A 25,759-nucleotide genomic window follows, 5' to 3' on the forward strand; every position below is an offset into this window, starting at 1 on the left:
AAGTCCTATTTACAAGCCCTTTCGGGAGTCAGAAGGTAGCGCAGTGGGTTAAGTGCACGTAGCACAAAGCACAAGGACCGGCATAAGGGTCTGGGTTCGAGCCCCTGCAGGGGAGTCACTTCACAAGTGGTGAAGCAGGTCTTCAGGTGTCTTCTCCTCGTCTCTTCATTTCTCTCTGTCCTATCCAACAATGACGACATCAACAACAACAATAATAACTACAACAATAAAAGAACAAAGGCAACAAAAGGGAGTAAATATTTTAAAAAGTCCTTTCTATTTGATATTATTATTATTATTATTTTACCAGAGCACTGTTCAGCTCTGGCTTATGGTGGTGCAGGGTATTGAACCTGGGGCTTTGAATCCTCAGGTATGAGAGTCTCTTTGCATAAACATTATTCTATCTACCCCTGCTCTATTTGATATTACTAAGTTGAAAACATTTACTTGCTATGCTAGTTACTGATATGTTTGGAGGAGCTGGGTGGTAGTGAGGGGAATGAGAGGGGAAGGGGACAATCTTGGTTTTATTAACATCAGAATCATATTTCTTTCATCTTGGATTTTTTTTTTTTTTTGTCATCGGGTTATTTGGGTTATTTCTGGAGCTTGGTGCCTGCAAGATGAATCTACCACTCCTCGTAGTCATTTTTCTTTTCTTTTTAGTTGATAGGACGGAGGGAAACTGAGAGGGGAGAAAAAAATAAAAAAGGAGAGAGAAAGAGAGACGCTTGCTGTACTGTTTCACTGTTTGTGAAGCTTCCCCACTGAAAGTGGGGACCTGGGGCTTGAACCTGGGTCCTTGTGCTTCGTAACATGGTGCTCAACTAGGTGCACCACTGCATGGCTCATCATCTTGGAATTTTTTTTTTTTTTGAGGCGGGTGGCTGAAATGCTATATTGGATATCCTCATAGTATCTGAAGGCTTGGGCAGGTTGTTATTAGGATGGTTTCTGTGGAATGTTATGACAGGTAGGGTAAAGACATCACCACAGGTAAGGTATTTTGCTCTGTTCTTTGACCATAGAGGATGTAGTTAGCAGCCCAGTGTCTTCAAAAAGGATTCCTTCAACTCCTTGAGATTTAATTCTATCCACCCAGTTAAAAGACTATTGCGTCTCTACTATGTGCTATCCAGCTAGCCAAAAGAGGCTCTTTAATATGCTTACGGATCCTATTCCTTTTTTTTTTTAATTAAAAAAATTTTTTTTGGTTGGGAGCCGAGGGCTCCAACCCAGATTCTTATGCCGGTCCTTGGATTTGCGCCATGTGCGCTTAACCCGCTGCGCTACACCCCGACCCCCACTCCTTTTTGTTGTTGCTGTTGTTGGTTTTATCCTCGAATTAAATAGAAGCATTTTGGGGCCAGGTGGTGGCATACCTGGTTAAGCACTCTCAATGCAGTGCTCAAGGTCCCAGGTTCAAACTCCCCTCCCCCCATTTTTTTGTCTTCTAAATCCTTTTAGTTTTCCTACCATTTATGAGATAAAAGCCAGGCTAAAGACCTCACAAGAGGTTCCAAGAATTGAACCTAGGACCTCACACATGCTCTCTTGCTGAACTGCATACTTGACCTCTAAATAATTTCTCAACAAATAATGAAAATAGTACTTTGAGCTTGTCGAGCAATTCATGGTGATATTTTATTAAGATTCTACTTTTATTTTTATTTATTTATTTATTTATTTATTTATTTATTTATTTATTTACTTTTGCCTCCAGGGTTATTGCTGGGGTTCAGTGCCTGCACTATTAGTCCACTGCTCCTGGAGGCTGTTTTTTCCCGTTCATTCCTCTTGTTGTTTATTGCTGTTGTTGTTATTGATGCCATTGTTGTTGGATAGGACAAAGAAAAATGGAGAGAGGAGGGGAAGACAGAGAGGGGGAGAGGAAGATAGACACCTGCAAACCTGGTTCAACGCCTGTGAAGCGACTCCCCTGCAGGTGGGGAGCTGGGGGCTTGAACCCAGATCCTTAGGCCAGTGCTTGTGCTTCATGCCACGTGCGCTTAACACTGCACTACAGCCTGACCCTCAAGACTCTACTTTTAAAGGAGCATAACTGTCTGGCTCTTTCGCTGTCCTTCTATTGCCTCCTCTAAGGACAGTCCAGCTTCATTTCCTATCTACAGACACACGTCTTTCCAAGACTCTACCAACCTGTCTTTGAAACAGTATTAAGCCTTTGATTTCACAAAACCAAACCTAGTAGGTGCTAACAAAGATGCCCCCCTCAACCTTCCTCTATCCCTCCATCTATCCCTCCCTCCCTTTCTTCCTTCCTCCCTCCTTTCCTCCCTTCCAGCAATTCACAAATACATACAAACCCACATATACTTAGAGCTCCTTCTCCTTATGAAACCAAACCAGACTTATGAGTGAAATATAAAGAAATCTAGACACTGCCAGGTGTGTGTGTGTGTGTGTGTGTGTGTGTGTGTGTGTGTGTGTGTGTGTTTTACTAGCAGGTTGCAAACTGGAGAGGTTGCCCCAAGTCATTGGGGTTGGTGCCTCAATGTTGATGATTCCACAGCTCCTGGTGGATTTTTCTTTTTCTTTTCTTTTCTTTTCTTTTCTTTCTTTCTTTCTTTCTTTCTTTCTTTCTTTCTTTCTTTCTTTCTTTTTTTTATAACAACAGAGAAATAGGGAGGGAAAGAGTTAGAGAGAAAGAGAGACACCTGTAGCACTGCTTCAGTGAAGTTTGACCCCTCAGGACAAGAGGACCAGGGACTTGAACCCAGGCCTTTATGAGTGATAATGTGTGCAGTCTGGGGTGTGCCACCAGCTGGCTGTGGAATTTCCAGTCTTGGAGAAACAGTACTCTGAGCCTGGTTCTTCTGATATGATCCTGCTCAGTTCATGCTAAGCAGTTTGCTGTGATTACATTCTCCTCTCCTGGGTTTCTCTATTTGAAAAAAAAAAAGAAAGCTTGTGTTCTGAAAATACACGTTAGCATTATCTTATTTTCTCCATGGCAAAAATAAGTCTCTCAAGTTTGTAACCTTTTTCTGGATAGTTCTCTCTTATTAGCCCCAAGAACTAATTCAGGGCAAGAATGGATTCCATTTCAAGAGCACAACTAAACACGGACATTCGAATTCTGTGGAAGTACCTGAATTTTATTAATTTTTATTATCATTATTTATTTGAGACAGCCAGAAATTGAGAGGAAGGGGGAGGTAGAGACAGAGAGACATCTGTAGTTCCGCTTCACCACTCACAAAGCTTTTCCCCTGCAGGTGGGGACCAGGTGGAGCTTGAACCTGGGTCCTTGCGAGCTCAACCAAGTAAACCATTACCTGACCCCTGGGGCCTCATTTTTAAATGATTAAGGATATGTTTTAAATTGTGATTATTACTATTAGTTGCTGATAACTCCAGGGCCCCAAGACCGTATGCTTAGAAACATCTTCCTTGGATAAGCTATTTGTTTCTTCAAGTTACATTTCAAAGTTTGGATAAAGTTGAAGAATTTGGGGGATGGGGAGAAATGATGATGATGAGATCTGGAAATTTATCATTTTGTGATTTTTATAAATGAATTCAAAACAGTGATGATGATGATGATGATTATTATTATTACCAGGGTTTCACTTCAGTAAGGGCTGGGTTTTTCAGATATACAGAAAGAAAGAGAGAGAGAGAATAGTTTCAAATCTTCTATTAATGTTCTAATGGGGTGGGTACCACATAGTACTCATGGCAAAGCAGGCCCGCTATCCAGGTGAGCTATTATGCCAAACCATTCAATATTTTTAAAACTCTGCCTTAAGTATTAGATAAAATACTTTTAGTTAGGGCCTGTGTTCTGCTTTGCCAGATGCACAACAGAGGGGCTACCACCCCCCACTGCCCCACCCCTCACAGGCACTTGTCTGTGAGAGGCTGTGTGTGCTCCCAGCTAACTTTACATTGTGTCAGACACCAGGACTCCTCCATGTTTCACTCCTTTTGAAGATGATTCCTTGGCTCCTTCTCTGGGTGGCTCACACAACTATTCCCCAAGGGCCACTAAGTCAACCTTAAGTCCTCCTGCATTTTCCTTGTTTAGCGATTATAATAGAGGCTGCCATAGGAACAATAGCTGTCTTTTAGTTGAGACCGCTCTCTCTCCATATGTATATGTATATGTATATGTATATGTATATGTATATGTATATGTATATGTATATGTATATGTATATGTATATGTATATGTATATGTATATGTATATGTATATGTATATGTATATGTATATGTATATGTATATGTATATGTATATGTATATGTATATGTATGTGCATGCATGCATGCTTCTGCCAGTATCACCTGGCCATTTGTATGGAGCATTTCTTCTCAAGATTGTGAGGGGGTGCCATTAATGTTGTTGGTGTCAGAAGAGACTAGGGTTCTCTCTTCCTTTCTTCTGTTTAGTTGATTAAGATGTGTGTATGTGATGTGTGTGTGTAGACAGGAGAGAGGAAAAGTAGAAGGGGAATTGCTGTGTTATGTCCTTCGTGGTAGAAAGGGATGTTGAGGATTGGTGCTGGAAGAAGACTGTGGAGTTAGGTTGGTGTCAAGGTGTGGAGTTTGTGCATCTGGAGGTGCAGGGAGAGCGTAGGGAAAGATTAGGGGCTTCGTAGGTGAAGGGGATGGGGGATTTCTACCTATCTTGTTCTAGTCTGTGGGCACAAAGGTCAAGTGAAAGTGGGGTATGTAGATATGGTTTGGTCCTTGTGGAGATAAGTTATAGAAAGGGAGGATAGAGGGTAAGAGTGAGATGGCTAAGCACAAAGACGTGAAAGGTATACGGGAGCCAGGAAGTGGGTGGTTGCAGGCTTTCTTTATTATCAATAGGAGCTAAGGTTACTAGGAACCTTGCCACAGCATGGCTGAACGGCCTGGGTAAGTGGTTGAGTCACTGGATGTGAAGCCAGAGGTCCGTGTTTGAATCTTGTAAGTGGGGTGCCATTATGTTCTAGTATCTAAACCCTTCACTCCAACTCCAGAGTCTTTTACTTTGGTGCAATACATCAAATCCAAGTTTTTCTTTGTGTTTTCTTATTTTCCAATATTTTTTTCAATATTTCTCTTTCTGACATCTACATATGAAGAAGTTGGTGTGGAGTGATAAAATTGTGCTTGCATAAGGCCCTGATAATGCCAAAAATGAATGTTTTAGAAAACATTCCACTTTGTTTTAAACATGAATATTTGGCACCCACTGTCAGGGATTCCTTCATTGTTGACTTGACCAAGGCAGTCTATAAAAAAATCCTTTTGCCTATAGAAATAATGAAAATCTCGTATAACAAATCATCAAGGACTTTTTCCAGTTAACTTTGAAATTTTTGCGTTGGGTCTCTATTTTAGGTGTGACGGGGGATTTATAGAAGTATTTCAGTAAACCAAGGAGCCTAGGATAAATATGCTCCAATACTACCCAGTTCTTCCAACTCCCTACCAGTCCTCTCCTTAGATCTTAAAGTCTCTGATCCTTGTCACTTCTCAGCAGCAGTCTGCAATCTATAAAATCAGTAGAATCCCTATTGAATTTCCAATGACATAATTTGAGGAAATTGTACAGCTTATTTAAGAATTTACGCAGAACTTTAAAAAAGCAAAATTAGCAAAAGTATTACTAAGGAAAAAGAGGAAAACGATGGGGTACGTAGGGATGGTTTGAAAAAGTGGGGTACGTAGGGATGGTTTGGTCTTTGTTGAGATATGGTGTGGAAAGGGAAGAAAGAGGGCGAGAGTGAGATGGAGAAGGGAAAACATCTGAAAGGTATGACTGGAAGCAGGAAGTGGGTCTTTGCAGGTTTTCATGATTATGGATAGAAGCTAAGATTACTAGAAACCTTCCCCCTGGATGGCTGAAGGCTGTGGTTGAGTGGTTAAGTTGCTGGATGTGAAACTAGAGGCCCATGATTGAATCCCTTGAGTCAGATGTCTCTACAAAGGTAAGGTGAGTTGGGAAAAGGAGGGGATGGGCCCTTTGCTCTATGATGACACCATTCTCTCAGACAGTATTCTTTTTTGATTATTCCTGGGCTGTCAGTTTGCCTACAATACACAACAGCAAGAAGACACTGTGCATAGTGTTCAGCACTTGTGGGCTTATCTAGAAATATTATCTTTGTTGGGCTGATAGGGACCACACATTCTCAACTCACCAGTACAGCGGCAACTCAGCAGAATAGCCAGAAGGCCAGCACAATTAGGGAGGCAAAGTTGGACTCTACTATGTGTGTATCTGTACAAACACATCTAGAAAAAAAAAGTCAGTGAGTAGCATCCAAGTTCAATAAAAGTAATTAAAAGTACAAGTCACTTCCCTAGCATCTCATAGGTGGTAGCAGATTGGCAGATTTTCAGCTCATTGGGAAGAATACCACCTGTGCTCTTTACATCTGGTTTTTTTTTTTTTTTCTTTTTCTTCTTTCTCTTTCTTGAACTTCCCTGTGGCAACTTTGCTGTGCATGCCTTTTAAACTTTAGCAATGGTGGTAAGAGGAAAAGGCAACAATAAAACTTATACCAGCACTACAGTCCAGGCCTTTCACACCATTTCTCCCATTCTAGAAAGTTAATATGAATGGATCAAACCACTAGTATTGCTCCTGGTGATTCTTTTATTTGGAAGCTATTCATCATGTGCCTATTAACCTCAAGTTTAAAAACTTTTTTTTTCTTGAAGACTTTCTAAACTGCAAGGTTATTGTTCATTGGAACTTGCATTCTGAATAATCATATTTTTGTTGACTGAACAAGAAGTCCATTACTTTTACCAGAAAACCAGCGAGCTGATAGAAAAATATACCTTTTTTAAAAATATATTTATTTTATTTATTTATTCCCTTTTGTTGCCCTTGTTGTTATATTGTTGTAGTTATTATTGTTGTTGTCGTTGTTGGATAGGACAGAGAGAAATGGAGAGAGGAGGGGAAGACAGAGAGGAGGAGAGAAAGATAGACACCTGCAGACCTGCTTCACCGTCTGTGAAGCTACTCCCCTGCAGGTGGGGACCGGGATTCTTATGCCGGTCCTTGTGCTTTGCGCCACCTGCGCTTAACCCGCTGCGCTACAGCCCGACTCCCTGAAAAATATACCTGTTCAACTAGCTACCTGATTGAGTCATTTAGGTTCGGGTACACTGCTGTACACTGCACAATTAGTTTTGGATTATATAACACTATACACTAAGGATTCCAGGTCTATTAGTTTTTAAATTTTTTTTTTTATTAAAAAGAAAAACCAGAATTGCAGCATGCATGTTATCTTGTCTTTCTATTTTTTATTTTATTTTTATTTATTATCACGATTTTTTTTCTTTTTTTTTTATTTAAGAAAGGATTAATTAACAAAACCATAGGGTAGGAGGGGTACAACTCCACACAATTCCCACCACCCAATCTCCATATCACACCCCCTCCCCTGATAGCTTTCCCATTCTCTATCCCTCTGGGATCATGGACTCAGGGTCACTGAGGGTTGCAGAAGGTAGAAGGTCTGGCTTCTGTAATTGCTTCCCCGCTGAACATGGGCGTTGACTGGTCGGTCCATACTCCCAGTCTGCCTCTCTCTTTCCCTAGTAGGGTGGGTCTCTGGGGAAGCTGAGCTCCAGGACATATTGGTGGGGTCTTCAATCCAGGGAAGTCTGGCCAGCATCCTGATGACACCTGGAACCTGGTGACTGAAAAGAGAGTTAACATACAAAGCCAAACAAATTGTTGAGCAATCATGGAGTTTTTAAATTAAAATATTGTCTATGTTATGACCGTTCTGATAAATTATCTTATTTATAGTGGTCTAAGTCATGTATTTAAAATATGGTTAGAATCTATACACTACAAAGATACACTAGTGATAAATCTACACAATTCCAATTCAATATGTATGATAATGAACAGACTATACTATGGAGTTCTGTACTGGATGGGAAGTGGAAAAGCAGAGCTTCAGCTCAAGTATGTCACATCACATCTCTTTAATCCATTTGGACTTGAACTTTCTAATGTATAATGAAGAGATTGAATCATAATTTCGGAGACCACCTCTAGCTTTGACATACTTTACGCTCAATATGAGATCAGCTGGTTGCAAATTCTTGACTTTGGAAGATGGTGAAGAGCATTAATGCTCCTTTTTATTCTTTTCTTTTTTTTTTGGTTTCAGGACATAGTTTCATTTATAAAAAACTTTTAGTAAAATAAACTACATCTCGTCATGAAATATGGAATGCATTATTAAGTTGGTGAAATGATATTAAATCACTGAAGTTTCTCTCTTTGTTATTTTATTCACTCCTTTAACCTCTGAGAGTTTGTGGTCCACTAACAGACTCTCTCCAGACTCTTGTTCCATGTAGGAGAGTAAACTTCCTACAACGAATGGGTTAATCCCTGTGGCCCTTGATGGAGGTGATGGCTTGGGGAAGCAGTTGCCTATTGAGTGAGTGCAGACATCTGGAAAATTCTTCTTGGCAAACCAAACATGCTGTTCATAGTTTTTCATCCGCATCAATGAGAAGTGAGGAGTGGCCCTTTAGCAAGACATAGCTGTGCAATAATGTAACAAAACTGGCTAACAGCACTCCATTTATTACGGGGCTAAATGCTTATTATTGTTTGCAAAGGATGAATTCATAACCTCTGCAGAGCTATAGTTGATACACAAATGATTTCCATTTACAAAGGCAGAAAGTCCTTGTTTTCTCTAAATGTCAAGCTTTGAATTACAAAACTCCAGTTTTTCTTTTAGATTTTGTGTGTGTGCGCATATGGATGTAAGAAAATAAGTAGTAACTAAATGTTGGGGGGGGGCAAAGAAAATAGAACTTGAAATGTGGAACAGGGGAAAACATTCAAGAATATTTAAACAAACAAAACCCCCAAATCTGCAGGTTTGGCATGAAAGGTCTTACAAAAAAGACCCATGCCATAAGCTCCTTTAAAAACGAGTTTCCTCTAGGAGCCAAAGAGAATGGAAAGACCGAATTCTTCCAACAGAAGGGGTGTGAATCTGGAAGATTGTAAACTAGAAGTGCTGCAATGAGGCTTTTCCTTATACAACTGGAATAAAAAATATAAGTGCCTACCTGGGTATTTATTTCTAGGATAATTTTAAGCAACTATGACTAATTAGAAGTTTTCATAGCTTCTAATTAAAAGCTAGGATGTAACTCACTCTGATACAGGAATCCCCAGCTGTTTGGAAGTTATGAAGAAAGGGGTACACACTCCTTACTGAGAGATTTTACTTCTCTAGGATCAAAGTTCTGTTGTGCAGCTGTATTCCTCGGGTAGGCAGAGACCCACAGATACCCACAGATCTAGCTCCTAAATACACCCTTAGGACAATGGGCATGAAAAATAGGGAGAGGCAGTATTTTAGTACCAGATGTAGTTGGAAAAATGTCATTTAAATAGAATGGGAAACACTTTGAGTTTAAGCAGTGGAAACATTGAGGCACTTCAGCTGTTAGGGACTTTTAAACATTTACTGTTTGCATACTCTGTGGCCAGATCCTTGTCTTAGGTCAGGTTATTATTGGAAGAGGAGGGGAGCAAAGGGAGCTGTGTTTGCCAAAAGGTGTGAGATCAAAGGAGAAAAAGAGCACACAAGGAAGGTAAGGAGCAGGAAAGCTCATTTTGCTAAATAAAGAATATTTTAAAAGTGGGCTGCGGGGGGGTGTGGGGTGTGGGGGGGGTGGGGGGCGGGTAGATAACATAATGGTTATGCAAATATGCAAAGAGACTCTCATGCCTGAGGCTCCTAAGAACTCCCAGTCCCCCCCTGCACCACCATAAACCAGAGCTGAGCAGTGATCTGGTAAACAAAATGAAACACCCAATTTAGTCACTACCATATTGTGTGTGTCCTCCCCACCCCACCCCCACCATCAGTTTGATTGAAAATCAGAAATGCTACTCTCTTAAATACTGAAAATGTCCTTAAAAGTCTGTTTGTAATTTGCTATGACAAGATTACATGAAAGTGTAAGGCTACCCATTGATGTAAGCATTTCCAGGGTGAATCTTTGGCAACAATTCCGAGAATACTTTTTTACCCCCAACTTGGTCTAAAGTCATGGTTCTGGTATTTCTCAAAGTTTTCATGTTTTTCCTTTATCTTGCAATTAGGCATTCAGAGGTACATGTTCTGATCACTTTGATAGCAAAATGCTGAAAATCGAAAGGAATATAAAACACCCTGTCTTCTGGCTGATTTGGTATGGATTTGTAAGGCCTGAGTCAACCGGTGAATTTGTACATTTCTTAAAATAATACAAGTAAATATAAGACACATGGGTAAATCAGCAGATTCTGGGGAAAACAAAGAAAGGGCTGGTATTGTAGCTCTGTATTCTGTCAAAGGTAAGATGTAAGGCCACCAACACAGGAACCAAGTCCTCTCTTATTTTCCTGTGATGATTTTACGTTCCTGGGAGGGTGAGGTTTAAAATGCAAGATGCCTTTGATTCTGTTTCCAACATGGTAGGCAGCAACACGGCCTGCCACCAGGGTTCAGCATCTTACAGAGTGTGCGATGTGGATGCTTCTGGCTGGTGGGGAGGCGGTGGCAGTTGGCTGGTTTATATGCTGTGCTTGGGAGACTCAAAGGGCAGAGGAGCAAGCCTCTGTGTGAAGGGACTTACTCCCTGGCCATGCCCTACTGGTTTGCTTGAGTGTGGTGACAGAAACTGGCTGCCCTGAGGTGGGGTGGAGGCCTGTCTCAAGCCACCTCAGCTAACTGAACAGCAGCTGACACACCGAGAGCAGCATTTCTTCTTTTTCTTGGGGTGGAAAATGGTGAGGATGGCTTCATCAAAAACGGCTTTGAGGCCCTTCTGAGTCAGGGCGGAGCATTCCAAGTAGCACTGCGCTCCAATCTGAAAACACAAAAGAGAGAGAAAGACATAAGAGGGGAAAAGAAAAAAAGGCACAGTGGGGTCTTCCTGGCTGGGTATTTACAGCTGCTGGTTCAAAACTGCCTGAGGATTAGTTGGAATATGCTTTTTTTTTTTCTTTTGCATTTCAGTTTGTATCTGCTACCCTGACATTTTGTAGCTTTATATTCATATGCTTTCTAATATTGCTTTCAGAATTTATCTGGAAAGTGATCCACATCACTTATCCCTAACATGAGAATATAAAAATAAAGAGGGGATCTAAAACCAGTGGTAGGGTTTAAGTGTACTTTATGAACAACAAGGCCACAAGATGTTGTCTTTTGCATTTTCATTTGTAAGCAGACTGAATTCAGAAGGAATGAAATGTAGCTCTGTGTGTAGTAAGACAGAGAGTCAAACTGACTGATAAAGCTTAATAGAGTGAGAGATAAATGTTTGATCAGTCACTCTTGATTAAGTGAACTTCTGATAAGGCGCCTCTCAGCAAGGTAATATTGGACTAGGATTATCATTTGGTTTTAGCACAGTATATTTTATTTTATTATTATTTTTTTTAACGAGAACACTCTTCAGCTCTGGTTTATGGTGGTTCTGGGGATTGAACCTAAGACTTTTGGTGCTCAGGCATGAACATGTTTTTGCTGAGCTGGTGGTAGTGCACCTGGCTAAGCACATATGTTATGATGCTCAGGGGCTGGGGTCCAGTCCCTACCAGCAGGGGGGAAGCTTCACAAATTGTGAAGCAGTTCTGCAGGTCTCTCTCTCTCTATCCCTTCTTCTCTCCCTTTCCCTTTCCTCCTAATTTCTATCTGTCTCAACTCAATAAGTAAAAAAATTTTAAAAAAGGAAGTCTTTTTGCATGACCAGTATGCTATCTCCCTACCCCTGGTTTTAGCATACTGTAAAAAGAATGTTTTAAAGCAGTCAAAATAACAAAAACTGAACCCAGAAAGTGTAAAGGTAAAAAAATTGCAAAATTCATTTACTGGTAAAGATTCTTTCTTTGTCTATGCATATTTAAATGATGAGCTATTTTGTGCTTGCTTAGGACTTTGTTCAAAGTTGATGATTTTGTACTATGGTATCTTTAGTGATCACAAAACCCTTATGAGAAATATAGAAATTTAGGCCAGAACAATAGATTCTCATTAGGAAAAATATTGTAGGGCAGAACTGAGCATGTTTGGCAGTCAACTTCACAGAATAATTCATGTGAGAGAGAACTAGGGTTTTAATTACTCACAAGCTCAGTAAGAGCCAGGAGTATGATGTGGGCCCTTTTATATTGGGGACATCTGGAGAAATGCTTATATTATATGTTTCACATTATCAGAATAACTTTGAAAAATTGCAACAGATTCAGAAGGAGGTTGACTGGATACTCTTGGAAACCATCACAGTTAAATGGATAACATAGATTATAAAACTATATGCTTATGGAGAACAGGAGTTTATGTTACTAAGTAAGGCAGGGCTGGTGCAAGACCTTAGGGAAAGGATGAAGATCGTGGGGGAGTGTAAAGTGCATCTCCACTCTCCAGTTGGGAGTCTTACTCAGTTTTGACGATTGTTGCCATGCTGCAATACTACTCTATAGTATTGGGCATTTGGGTTTTTATTTTACATCTACCAACTTAAAAATGGTTGCATTCATATTTTTTCCAAATTTATTTATTTTTATTTTTTAAGAGAGAAAGCAAAAGTGAAAGAGACCAGACCATTGCCTTGTCATTTTACATACCATGTTGGAGATTGAACACAGAGCCTCATACATGCAAGATATGTGCTTTACCACTGAGCTGCCTTCCTAGCCCAACACTTATCAACTCTCACAACACTCTACAGGTCAAGAAAGATGCTGATATGGAATGTCATGAGCAGCAGCCTGCTAGTTTGGAATGTGTGGGTAATGGATACTTGTGGCTTAGCTGAGAATAAAGAGGAAACAGACTCAGAAAGTAAAACCAACTGTTTAAAGGCATCCAACTGGAAGGTGAAAGAATCTGGACCTACAATATGAGTCTTTTTTTCTTTTCCTGTGACAGTAATTGTGAGCCCTCTCATTCAACTCTGCAAGAAGCTGGTCAACTTGATAATTAGTGAAATGAAGCTGCCTACTCATTTGAAAGCCAACAGGTGTGAAAACTATCAGGTAAAATTGTTCTGGTTGGTCCAACCATTATGCTTTAACACTCCTTACCCTCTGTAGAGATTAGTTACTGTATGAACCAAAGATGGTGAATCTTGAAAAATCTATTTTATGGCTTCATTTTGACCATGATTTTTGACCTTTGGATTAGAGAAACCTTTAAGTGATAAAAAATAGTTGGATGTAGGAAAGAATCAAAAGGTAGAGAACAAATTTTCTCATGAATTTCATCTGATGAATTTTAGGATTGCGTCCAAAATGCTTGAGTTGAACACATTTGAAAACCACATTGATCTTACGAGCGTGTCCACTGGAATGATTGTTTGTAATGTGCTGGCTCTTGTCATTATTCATCCTGAAAATGTACCCAGAAAGTACTGTGGGGCTAATCTATCAGAAGTGTCTCCCCACTAATAATTACAAGCCTCTGCTAAGTCTGGAAGTTATAAGAGAGCTGGTCTGAACTAAGCTCATATTTGGGGTTCTGAGTCTTCTGGTCCTAGAAGATGCATAAGTGTAGTTTCTCCTCCCTAGTCTTCACCCCCTCCCCCAGTTCTGTTCAAGGCACGACAGTTGGCACCCAGAGGTGCTGTAGAAGCCCAGACTAGTCACTCTCAAATCATACAATCCTGAAGATAATTAAATAGTAGAACAAGGTACTATTTTTTTCAGCCACCAAGTTGCAGATGCTACCATGACACCAAACCGACTTCCCTGAGCAGACCTCACCAATATGTCCTGGAACCTCACCTCCCCAGAGCCCTACCCAACTAGGGAAAAATATAAACAGGATGGGGGTATGGGTCAACCTGTCAATGTCCATGTCCAGTGGAGAAGCAATTACAGAAACCAGACCTTCCACCTTCTGCTTTCCATAAAGATCTTTGGTTGCTATTCCAAGATGGATAAAGAATAGGGAAACTTACAATGGAGGGGAGGGGATATAGACCTCTGGTAGTGGGAATTGTATAGAATTGTACCCCTCTTATCCTACAGTCTTCTTAATCATTATTAAATCACTGATAAAAATTTAAAAGTAGAACAAGGTACTATAATATAAATCACTCGATATCACATTATTATCATTATTATTATTATTACTAATATTTCCAGGAAAAGTAGCAAACAGACTTTAGATGTGATCTAGGATATACATGTGAGAAACAGAATCCAGTTATGAAGGGAGCATTGTTAACTTCTATCAAGTGCTTTGTTTTTTTTAATATTTTATTTTATTTTATTTATTTATTCCCTTTTGTTGCCCTTGTTGTTTTATTGTTGTCATTGTTGTTGGATAGGACAGAGAGAAATGGAGAGAGGAGGGGAAGACAGAGAGGGGGAGAGAAAGACAGACACCTGTAGACCTGCTTCACCGCCTGTGAAGGGACCTGCCTGTAGGTGGGGAGCCGGGGGCTTGAACTGGGATCCTGACGCTAGTCCTTGAGCTTAGCGCCACCTGCGCTTAACCCGTTGTGCTACAGCCCGACTCCCCTATCAAGTGCTTTGAAGGTCAGAGAGAAGAAGTCACCTTGATGGGGAGGGAAGGCACAGCCATACAATAGAGATTTCTAGAAAGACATTTGTGCCCTTCCTCAAAGATAGAAGATAGAAATCTGTCTCAAGAAAATAAGACTTTTCTTTTAGCAGCAATTTCCTCTGCCTCTTATAGCAAAGTGACCTACACAGCCAAATATTTAATAACCAATCTGTATGATCTGAGGATTCATGGGCCCTAGTTTAAATACACATGTTAGCAGTCTGGAACAGACCTTACCAAAGCAATTTATTTCCAGGAAATAACAAACTAGATTGAGGAATGTAAACAGAGTACATTTTCTCTGATAACTTTATGATAGCTAAAATATATTGTTTCAAAAGCTGAGAAATTCATCAAAAGTATGTAGGACACATCTGAGTCAGACAAGAAATTACACAGCAAGCTCACAATGACTAACCAAATGGAGGGGAGTTTTGTTCTTCCAGGCCCATTCTTGTGGATGTGGGGCATGTGATACGGCAGAGCTTTGAATTTGTGTACTTTTGGAGTAAGTCTTGGAAAAGAAATCCTTCTCAGAGAGAGAGAAGAGAGGAAACCTGGGTATCATTCTAGTTATGTAGATGTGTAGAGTTTGCGATCTAACTCAGGACCTCACTTATGTAAGCTTTGCACTCTACCACTGCACGAACTACCAGGTCTTCTAGTCTTATTAAATGCTCTTAACCCAGTGTGTCACCGCCTGGTCCCCTATCAGGTCTTATAACATTAACTGCCCTGTTGGCCTGTCTTGAGCAAATGTGAAGAGTATAGCTGAGAGGCCAAATATAGGGTTATTGAAAAAGTCATGGTATTTCTTCTTTCCTTCCTTCCTTCCTTCCTTCCTTCCTTCCTTCCTTCCTTCCTTCTTTTTTTTTTTGTCCCTCCAGGTTATTGCTGGTGCTTGGTTCCTGGTGTCCATTTTTTTCCATTTTATTGGATAGGACAGAGAGAAATTGAAAGAGGAAGGGGAGATAAAGAGAGAGGGAGAGGGAAAGATAGACACCAGAAAATCTGCTTCACTGCTTGTGAAGTGTTCCCCCCCACAGTTGAGGATCTTTGCGTGGGTCCTTGTGCTTTTTACTATGTGCCCTTAACCTGTGTGCTGCTGCTCAGTTCCATGATATATATTTGCTCCAGGGTTATTGCTGGGGCTCAGTGCCTGCACTATGAATCCACTGCTCCTGGAGGCTATTTTTCCCCCCTTTTGTTGCCCTTGTTGTTTTATCGTTGCTGTGGTTATTATTATTGTTGTTATTGATGTTGTTGTTGTTGGATAGGACACAGAGAAATCGAGAGAGGAGGGAAAGACAGAGAGGGGGAGAGAAAGATAGACACCTGCAGACCTACTTCACCGCCTGTGAAGCGACTCCCCTGCAGGTGGGGAGCCGGGGGCTTGAATCGGGATCCTTACTCTGGTCCTTGCACTTTGTGCCATGTGTGCTTAACCCTGTGTGCTACTGCCTGATCCCCTTAAATATATTTTTTATTAGTGATTTAATGTTGATTTACAAAATTATAAGACAACAGGTGTATAACTCTACACCATTCCCACCACCAGAGTTCTGAACCCCCAATCCCTCCATTATGAGCTTCAGCGGTTTTCCTAAGGTTGCAGACATGGGTTAACTATTATTTCTACAACTATCTGTCTGTATTTGTATATAATTTCCCATTTTTAAGGTCTTATCTTCTTTTCCATTCTAAGTCACACATAAACCTATTACTATGTACGGAGAGGGAGGGAGAAGGAGGAATGAAGAGAGGGAGGGAGGGAGGGAGAGAGACAGAGAGAGAGAGAGAGATGGGGTGAAAAGACACCACAGCATGAGAACTGTAGCTTCCAGTGGAAGGAATGGGGACACAGAACTCTGGTGGTGGGAATGGTGTGGAATCATACTCCTATTATCTTATAATTTTGTAAATCAATGTTAAGTCATTAATAAAATAAAAAAAAAGAAAAAGAGAAGATAGCGAGGTGGATAGATATGCCAGAGCATTGTTCAGCTCTGGTTTATGGTTCTGAGGAGTGAACCTGGAACCTTGGAATCTTAGACATGAAAGTCTTGTATGAGCATTATAATGTCTTCCCTATCCTTAGAAATTGGTTATGAAAAATTTAAATTATGAAATGATTAAGCCAAGGGGAGAGCATGCAGATTGAAATACAGTTCTTTGGCTTATATAAAAAAACAGAGCTCGATGTTGTAAGGGTTTCTTGTCAAATTAGAGGTGGATGGTAGGTGCTCACAGTGACTCCAGCTCTACCACTTGCAAGCCTTAGCCTCTTTGAGCCTCAGTTTCTCTAGGAGAGTGGAGATAATGATATAAACACCTCAAGGGGCTGCTCTGAGGATTAATTAAGCCAAAGCGTGTAAGGTGCTTGGCATGAAGCCTAGCACCCTGCAAACACTCCATAAATGCTAGCTGTTATTATAAACTACTTGAAAGCAAAGTCAGGGAGCAGAGAAACTTATAGCATCACTATAATTACACACATTGTGATGAAACCAGTTAAACTCTTGCTTGGTTTTCTCCTAAATTGGATTTTGTAAGCTAAACATGATTCTCTCCATATCTGAAAGCAGTTGCCAGGGGAAACTGGCAAAAGACAATAAAGTGGTGAACTCAGGCATTGTTCCTAAAATAAGTATGAAATGAGATGGGAGCTTTGGAACGACTTTTTTTCAGAGGGGGAAAAAAAGGCTACCTTCCAAAAAAAAAAAAGGCTAGGCTAGGATGCTGACAGGGTGGTGGTGGGAGATAGGCCAAGAGAAAAGGGCTCAGAAACCAAGAACCTGAAACAAAAATAAGCTGAGCTGACAGGTAGTTGCACATTGTGAAAAACATACAGCTGGGGAGAAACAATTACAGAAGACAGAATTCCCACCTTCTGTATCCCAAAAAGAAATTTGGCCCATACTCCCAGAGAGGTAAAGGATAGGAGAAGACCAAAGAGCTCTGCATTCCAACTCCATAGGACTCAAAGCATCTGTCACGGGGAATCTTGTTTTTGTACTATCATTGAAAGGGAAGCACATCTGGGAAACATCAGAGGAAGACAGGCACTGTTTTCCTTATCAGAGAGAAGAGGAAAAAAGGAAGGACACTCAGAAGTAGTAATAGGTGTAGGTGTGACATAGAAAGGAAGTGAAGGCAGGAACACAGAAAAAAAAATGGGCAAAAAATATATATAGTTATAAAGTCAACTCATATCTGTGATTATGGGAGAACAATTGTAGTTTCCAGTGGAGGGGGATGGGGACACTTTGGTGGTGGGAATGGTGTGGAATTACACCTCTGTTATAATTTTGTAAATCAATAATAAAAAGAATAAAATGAAACAAACAGAAACCACATACCTGGGAATCTCATATGCTGACTAATGGTTCTTTATATTTATCTACCATAGTGAAAAGTATGAACTAAATTGGGGGAAGGTAGAAAGACCAATAGACAGGAACCCATTTTACTGATGGAAAAATATACAGTTGGAGGAGACAGTAACATGATGGTGGCTGCATGTGGTGATATCCACAGAAGAATTAGAACTGTTTAACTTCATTATTATCAGTTGCTAGGATCAAACATGTTAATCTCCTGAAGAATCTTCTTTCTCATTAGTAAAGTGAGACAAGTGTTTTCTGTTTTAGAGGGTTATCATGAGAGGAGAGAGGGTCTGTAAAATACTTAGTATCCAGGGCCAGGTGGTGGCGCATCTGGCTGAGCGTACACACTGTAGTGTGCAAGGATCCGGGTTCAAGTCCTTGGTCCCCACCTGCAGGGGGAAAGCTTTGCAAGTGATGAAGTAGTGTTTCAGGTGTCTCTGCCTTTCTCCCTCTCTATCACCCCCTTCCCTCTTGGTTTCTGGCTTTTTCTATCAAACAAAATAAAGATAATAATAAAAAAACATACTTAGTATTCTAGTAACTCCAAGAACGTCTTCTACTGCTCTTACATTACTATTCTCAGAAGTAGGAAACATTCAGTCTCTCAAGTATTTTTGACAGGTTCTTATGCATTGAAGTCATAGAATTATAATTTTCCAGTAAGACAGTATAATGGTTATGCAAAATGACATTCATGCCTGAGGCACCTAGGTTCCAGGTTCAAACTCCATATTACCTACCAAAAGCCAAAGCTGTGCAGTGCTCTGGTTGAAAATAAAAATAAATAAATATTAAGAAAAGCTATAAATTGATACATTTTAGTGTATTTAAAAAATATTTATTTATTCCCCTTTGTTGCCCTTGTTGTTTTATTGTTGTAGTTGTTGATGATGTCGTCATTGGATAGGACAGAGAGAAATGGAGAGAGGAGGGGAAGAAAGAAAGGGGGAGAGAAAGAGAGACACCTGCAGATCTGCTTCACTGCTTGTGAATTGACTCCCCTGCAGGTGGGGAGCGGGGGGCTCTTTAATCTATTTTTTATTTCCCCCAAGTGTGACAGAGGATCTTGTAATTGTTCATGTTCAATCAGTTGTGCTTCATGTCTTCAAGTTACAAGCTTACGTGTTATGCCATCCTGAAAAGTGAGTAGTGGAACTCTATATAATCATGTTTTTTGTTTTTTTTTTGCAGTAAAAGCTCAACAATCTGAAATAAATGGATATATATATTTTTAAAAATCTTTTCCTTATTGGGCAGAGGCAGGCAGAGAGAAAGCAATAGAAGAGGGGGAGAGAGAGAGAAACACTGCCAGTACTGCTTCACTACTTGTGAAGCTTTCACTCTGCAGAGGTGGACTAGGGCCTGAACCTGGGTCCCTGTAACTTCCAACACTGTCGTATGCTTTACATTGGTTTGTTCTAGCCCTCCCCCGCCAAGAGAATTGGATCAGTCCAGTTAATTTCGCGGGCCCGCTTGGCCCCGCCCCAAGGAACCCCGAGAGAGGGTTCCTGAGTTCGAGAGTGCCAGAGTTTCAGAGGGTTCCTGAGTCCGAGAGTTCGAGAGTTCCTGAGTTCGAGAGTAAGGGAGAGGGTTCCTGAGTTCCAGAGAAAAAGAAAGAGTGCTTGTGCCGCGGCAAAGAGACAGTGGAGTTCTGTTTGGTGATTAGTTTGTCTTAGTTTGTGAATCGTTGTTCCTGAATAAAGAAATACAGCTTCCCTGCCCAGCCGTTGTCTCCGCGTCTCTGTTCACCACCGTGAAGCAAGCCAGCCCGGCCAGAGCCTCCGAAATATTAACAACAAATGGCGCCCACGTGGACCTGACCTGCGCATCTCTCAGATAAGTAAAGACAATTTGGCTACCTATGCACGATGGCCTTCTCTTCTGCTTGTGAAGAGATCTCCAAAGGCCTCTGCTCTTTCTTCACGAGACTGTTTTGCTGTTTCTGGAACATTTATCTCTGGACCACTCTGTGGTTTCCACTCGCTCGGGCGAACTCAGAACAGCCAGCGGGAAGAGCCAGCGGGCGGGAGGCGAGGCGCGGAGCTGCCGTTTCCACCTGGTTAAACAGCCAGCCAGCCGGCTGCGCCCAGACAACCCCGTGCACTGCGCCTGCAGCCCCGCAGCCCACAGGAGGCCGAAGCCAGCACACAAGAGCCCCTGGAGCCCGAAGCCAACACACAAGAGCCCGAGGCCAACACGCAAGAGCCCGAGGCCAGCCCACAGGAGCCGGCTCTCCACCGCGTGGCGCAGGGCACTGGACGCGTGATCCCTCCATGCTGCTCGGCCACTGCGAGCAGGGCAGCAGACATGGCAGGGCCATGGGGCAGGGCCCGGCGTCCTATCATGGCCGCCACCCCTGGGCACCTAGGCCCACGCCTTCTACAAAGATGGCCTGCCTGCCCTCTTTCTATAAATTCTGGAACCATCCTGGGCCTCCCGGACCCCCGGGCTCCCTGTCAAAACTGGGCACACGAGATCTCCAGCCACTGGTCCGGTCTGAAGGCAGACAAGCTGGAGTACGCAGAGAATTGTGCAGAGATCGCAACCTGCAATTCCTAAAAATGGAGCTGCGCGGGAAGCCACCTCCAGATGGTGAACCCCCCCCCAACAACTAAGACAGTACAGATTTAAATTCGTGTTTAAAATGACATGTCTTCGTAACAAAGGTTTCTCTCCTTGTGTATTAATGACCATGTTTATGTGTATGTTTAAAGTTTGGTAAACAGTAGCTTTAAGGCTAAATTCTTACTAGTCAAAGTTAAATGAAAAAGGGTTTCAATGTAATTCTCATAAAGATAAAATTAACTTACATTTAAAGTCTAAGGTAAAAATTAGTTAACAATCAATATATTTTAACTAAGTTAGTCTAAACAAAAGGTTAAATAGACTTGTTGATGTGTAAAACTCTCCATTACCTTCTCTATTAGAAATGGTAGATCGCACAATGGCTATGCTAATTATTCTCATGCCTGAGGTTTCCTCTCCGGCCCACACCTAGGGTGTGTCTCCATCTTGAATGGGTGTAACAAAAGGTTAAAAGACGTTGTTGATATGTAAAAGTCTCAAATTCCTTCTCTATTAGAAACGTTGGATCGTGCAGTAGATATGCTAATAACAAGTTTTGTTTCATAGTAAGTAAGTTGCAGCCAGCTGCCTGTGGGACTCTAGGCCGTTCCCCGCCCCCATGCAAATGCCCGTTGAGGCAAGTAGCCCCCCAGAGGCAAGAAATGTTTTTTTTTTTCAGATATGGCCCCCTCAGGCCTTCCCTTGGCAACATGCTGGTTTTTGTTATATATGTTTCTGTTCACCCCACACCCTTGATACTATAGTCATTTAGTTAAAAAGAAAAGGGAGAATTGTCGTATGCTTTACATTGGTTTTTTCTAGCCCTCCCCCGCCAAGAGAATTGGATCAGTCCAGTTAATTTCGTGGGCCGCTTGGCCCCGCCCCAAGGAACCCCGAGAGAGGGTTCCTGAGTTTGAGAGTGCCAGAGTTTCAGAGGGTTCCTGAGTCCGAGAGTTCGAGAGTTCCTGAGTTCGAGAGTAAGGGAGAGGGTTCCTGAGTTCCAGAGAAAAAGAAAGAGTGCTTGCGCCGCCGAAAAGAGACAGCCGAGTTCTGTTTGGTGATTAGTTTGTCTTAGTTTGTGAATCGTTGTTCCTGAATAAAGAAATACAGCTTCCCTGCCCAGCCGTTGTCTCCGCGTCTCTGTTCACCACTGCGAAGCTAACTCGGCCGGCAAGAGCCTCTGAAATATTAACAACACCTGCCTGATTGCTATGGCAAGAACTTCCAACACTATGTTGAATAGTAATGGTGATAGTGGGCAGCCCTGTCTAGTACCTGATCTGAGTGGAAATGCTTCCAGTTTTTCAACATTGAGTATGATGTTGGCTGTAGGTTTGCTATATATAGACTCCACTATCTTCAGAAATTTTCCATCTATTCCCATTTTTTGTAGTATTTTGATCATAAAGGGATGTTGTATTTTGTCAAAGGCTTTCTCTGCATCTATTGATATGACCATGCGGTTTTTGGTCTTGCTTTTGTTGATGTGGTGGATCACATTGATTGATTTACGTATATTAAACCAACCTTGCATGCCTAGGATAAACCCCACTTGGTCATGATGAACAATCTTTTTGATATACTGCTGTATCCGGTTGGCTAGAATTTTGTTCAATATTTTCGCATCTATGTTCATCAGAGATATTGGTCTGTAGTTTTCTTTTTTGGTTGTGTCCCTGTCTGCTTTTGGTATCAGGGTGATGTTGGCTTCATAGAAGCTGGCAGGGAGTATTCCAGTGTCTTCAATCTTCTGGAAGACTTTTAAAAGTAGAGGTATTAGTTCTTCTTTGAAGGTTTTGTAGAATTCATTTGTAAAACCATCTGGTCCAGGACTTTTATTTTTGGGGAGATTTTTGATAACTGTTTCAATTTCATTAGCTGTGATGGGCCTGTTCGTGTTATCCACTTCCTCTTTACTTAGTTTTGGAAGTTGGTAGGTATCTAGGAAATCGTCCATTTCTTCCAGGTTCTCTAGCTTGGTGGCATATAGTTGTTCACAGAAGCATTGCATGATGTGTTGAATTTTTGAGGTGTCTGTTGTGATATCTTCTCTTTCATTTACTATCTGATTTATTTGGGTCTTCTCCCTTTTTTGTTTTGTGAGTCTGGCTAAAGGTTTGTCGATTTTGTTTACTCTTTCGAAGAACCAACATTTACTTTCGTTGATCTTTTGTATGGTTTTCCTATTCTCAATGTTATTTATTTCTGCCCTAACTTTAGTGATTTCTGTCCTTCTGGTTTCTTTAGGGTTCCTTTGTTGTTCTTCTTCTAGGTCTTTAAGATGTGCAACCAGGCTGTTTATTTGTGCTTTTTCTTGTTTCCTAATGTGTGCTTGTATAGCTATGAACTTCCCTCTTAGGACTGCTTTAGTTGTGTCCCAGATATTTTGATAGCTTGTGTCTTCATTTTCATTGAACTCTCGAAACATTTTGATTTCTTCCTTGATTTCCTCTTTGACCCAGAAGTTGTTAAGAAGTGTACTGTTGGGAGTCGGGCTGTAGCGCAGCGGGTTAAGCGCAGGTGGCGCAAAGCACAAGGACCGGCATAAGGATCCCGGTTCGAACCCCGGCTCCCCACCTGCAGGGGAGTCGCTTCACAGGCGGTGAAGCAGGTCTGCAGGTGTCTATCTTTCTCTCCCCCTCTCTGTCTTACCCTCCTCTCTCCGTTTCTCTCTTTCCTATCCAACAACGACGACAACAAGAATAATAACTACAACAATAAAACAACAAGGGCAACAAAAGGGAATAAATAAATAAAATAAAATATTTAAAAAAAAAAGAAGTGTACTGTTGAGCTTCCACATTTTGGGATTGTTACTAATCTTTTGTTGATTGTTAAGTGTTAGTTTAATTCCACTGTGGTCTGAGAAGATGCTTGGGATGATTTCAATGCTCTTGAATTGGCTGATGCTGTCTTTGTGGCCTAACATATGGTCTATCCTTGAGAATGACCCATGTGGATTTGAGTAAAATGTGTATTCCAGTTTCTTGGGATGAATGACTCTGAAAATGTCTAATAGTTCTAGTTTATCTATCTCTTCATTTAGCTCCCTTATGTCTTTATTGATTTTCTGCCTGGATGATCTGTCAAGTTGAGAGAGTGGGGTGTTGAAGTCCCCTACTATGATTCTGTTACTGTTAATATATTGCTGTAGCTCTTTCAGTAGAAGTTTGATGTATTTAGATGGCTTTTTGTTGGGTGCATAGATGTTAATAATTGTTAAGTCCTCTTGATTGACTGATCCTCTGAGCTTTAAGTAGTGTCCATTCCTATCTTTTTAAATCTTATCTATTTTAAAATCTGTCATGTCAGATATGAGAATAGCTGTTCCTGCCCTTTTTTGTGGGCCATTGGCTTGTATGATAGTTTTCCATCCTTTCACTTTAAGTCTGTGTTTGCCTTGTTGAGTTAGGTGGGTTTCCTGAAGACAGCAGATTGTTGGGTTGTGTTTTCTGATCCACCTTCCTACTCTGTGTCTTTTAATAGGTGAATTCAGGCCACTGACATTTATTGATATCAAAGATTGAAGACATTTTAATGCCATTCTTGTAGAGTTTTAGAGTGTTTTGATATATGTTCTATTTGTGGTGGTCTGGTTGTTTATAGGAGACCTTTCAGAACTTCTTTCAGGGCAGGCTTGGTGATGGTTGATTCCTTCAACTGTTGCTTGTCTGAGAAGGTTTTGATGCCTCCATCTAGTCTGAATGACAGTCTAGCAGGATATAGTATTCTTGGCTGAAAGCCTTTCTCATTGAGCACTCAATAGATATCTTGCCATTCTCTTCTGGCGTGTAGCATTTGTATGGAGAAGTCTGCTGCTAATCTTATGGCTTTTCCTTTGTAGGTGACTCTTTGTTTTTCTCTTGCAGCCTTCAGGATCCTTTCTTTATCCTTTTTTTTTTTTTTTTCCTCCTCCATGGTTATTGCTGGGCTCGGTGCCTGCACCATGAATCCACCGCTCCTGGAGGCCATTTTTTCCCCCCTTTTGTTGCCCTTGTTGTAGCTTCCTTGTGGTTATTATTACTGCCCTTGTTGACGCAATTTGTTGTTGGATAGGACAGAGAGAAATGGAGAGAGGAGAGGAAGACAGAGAAGGGGAGAGAAAGATAGACACCTGCAGACCTGCTTCACCGCCTGTGAGGCGACTCCCCTGCAGGTGGGGAGCTGCGGGCTCGAACCGGGATCCTTACGCCGGTTCCTGCACTTTGCGCCACATGTGCTTAACCCACTGTGCCACCGCCCGCCCCCCCCCTTTCTTTATCCTTATTCCTTTCCATTCTAAGTATGATATGTCTTGGTGTCTTTAGGCCTGGGTTAATTCTGTTTGGGACCGTCTGTGCTTCTTGAATTTTTATGTCTTTGATGTTGTCTAGACTAGAGAACTGTTCAGCTACTATGTCCTGGAAAATGCTTTCTTCCTCTCCTTCTCTTTCTTACTCTGGTATGCCAATAATGCACATATCATTTCTTTTGAAGTCATCCCATAGGACTCTGTTGTTGTTTTCAGCATCTCTTAATCTCTTTTTGAGATCTTTTACTTCTTTTTTATATCTTTTCTTTTTACTTCTCTAATTCATCCTCAATCTTGCTAATTCTGTCTTAAGCCTCATAGATTCTATTCTCTCTGCCCTCTACTGTTTTCTGGAGTTCATCTATTTTGTTGCCCTGCTCTGATACTGTTTTAGCTTGTTCAGCTAGTTGCCTTCTTAGCTCAGCGATTTCAGCTTTCAGCTCTCTGATAACCATGAGATAATTAGTATTTTCGTCCATATTCTCATTTGTTGTTCCTGCATTTCTGATTACAATTTTTTCAAAGTCTTTACTCACTCCTGTTATTATTTCCTTAGCTAATGTTTGGATGTTGAACTCTTTATTTTGTGCTTCACCCTCTGGAGGACTTTTAGCTGGACTCTTGTCCTGGTTCGATTCTCCAATATTTTTTCTTGTTGTTTTAACCATTTTATATATTATGTTATGAGTTCCCTTTATCAGTACTTTTCAAATTATTGATCACTATTGCCTGGATTGACTTGTGTCTAAGTAAGTTAATTAAAGGGTTCACAGTGGTGGAATTTAACAGTTATTTCAATCCCTGAGTTGGAGCTCAGTGGTTTAAAAGCCTCTTTCTTCTTTTTTTTTTTTTTCCTTCCCTGTAGGCTATGGGAGCCTGAGGGCTTTTAAACTATCAATAGGCTTCTTAGCTTAATCACTGTCTCCTGACCAAG

General features: G+C 41.1%; 1 protein-coding gene across 1 annotated transcript in view; it reads right to left on the minus strand.

The window, feature by feature from the left end:
• Positions 1 to 8,565: 8,565 nt before the first annotated feature.
• Positions 8,566 to 25,759, minus strand: part of RHOJ (ras homolog family member J) — a 109,832-nt gene continuing 92,638 nt past the window's right edge. Inside the window, exon 5 of the mRNA XM_007530916.3 lies at positions 8,566 to 10,876. Coding sequence (XP_007530978.2) covers positions 10,730 to 10,876 — 147 coding nt within the window. The 3' untranslated portion in view covers positions 8,566 to 10,729. The remainder of the gene's footprint in view (positions 10,877 to 25,759) is intronic.

The sequence above is a fragment of the Erinaceus europaeus genome, chromosome 16, assembly GCF_950295315.1.
Source record: "Erinaceus europaeus chromosome 16, mEriEur2.1, whole genome shotgun sequence".
Taxonomy (NCBI): domain Eukaryota; kingdom Metazoa; phylum Chordata; class Mammalia; order Eulipotyphla; family Erinaceidae; genus Erinaceus; species Erinaceus europaeus.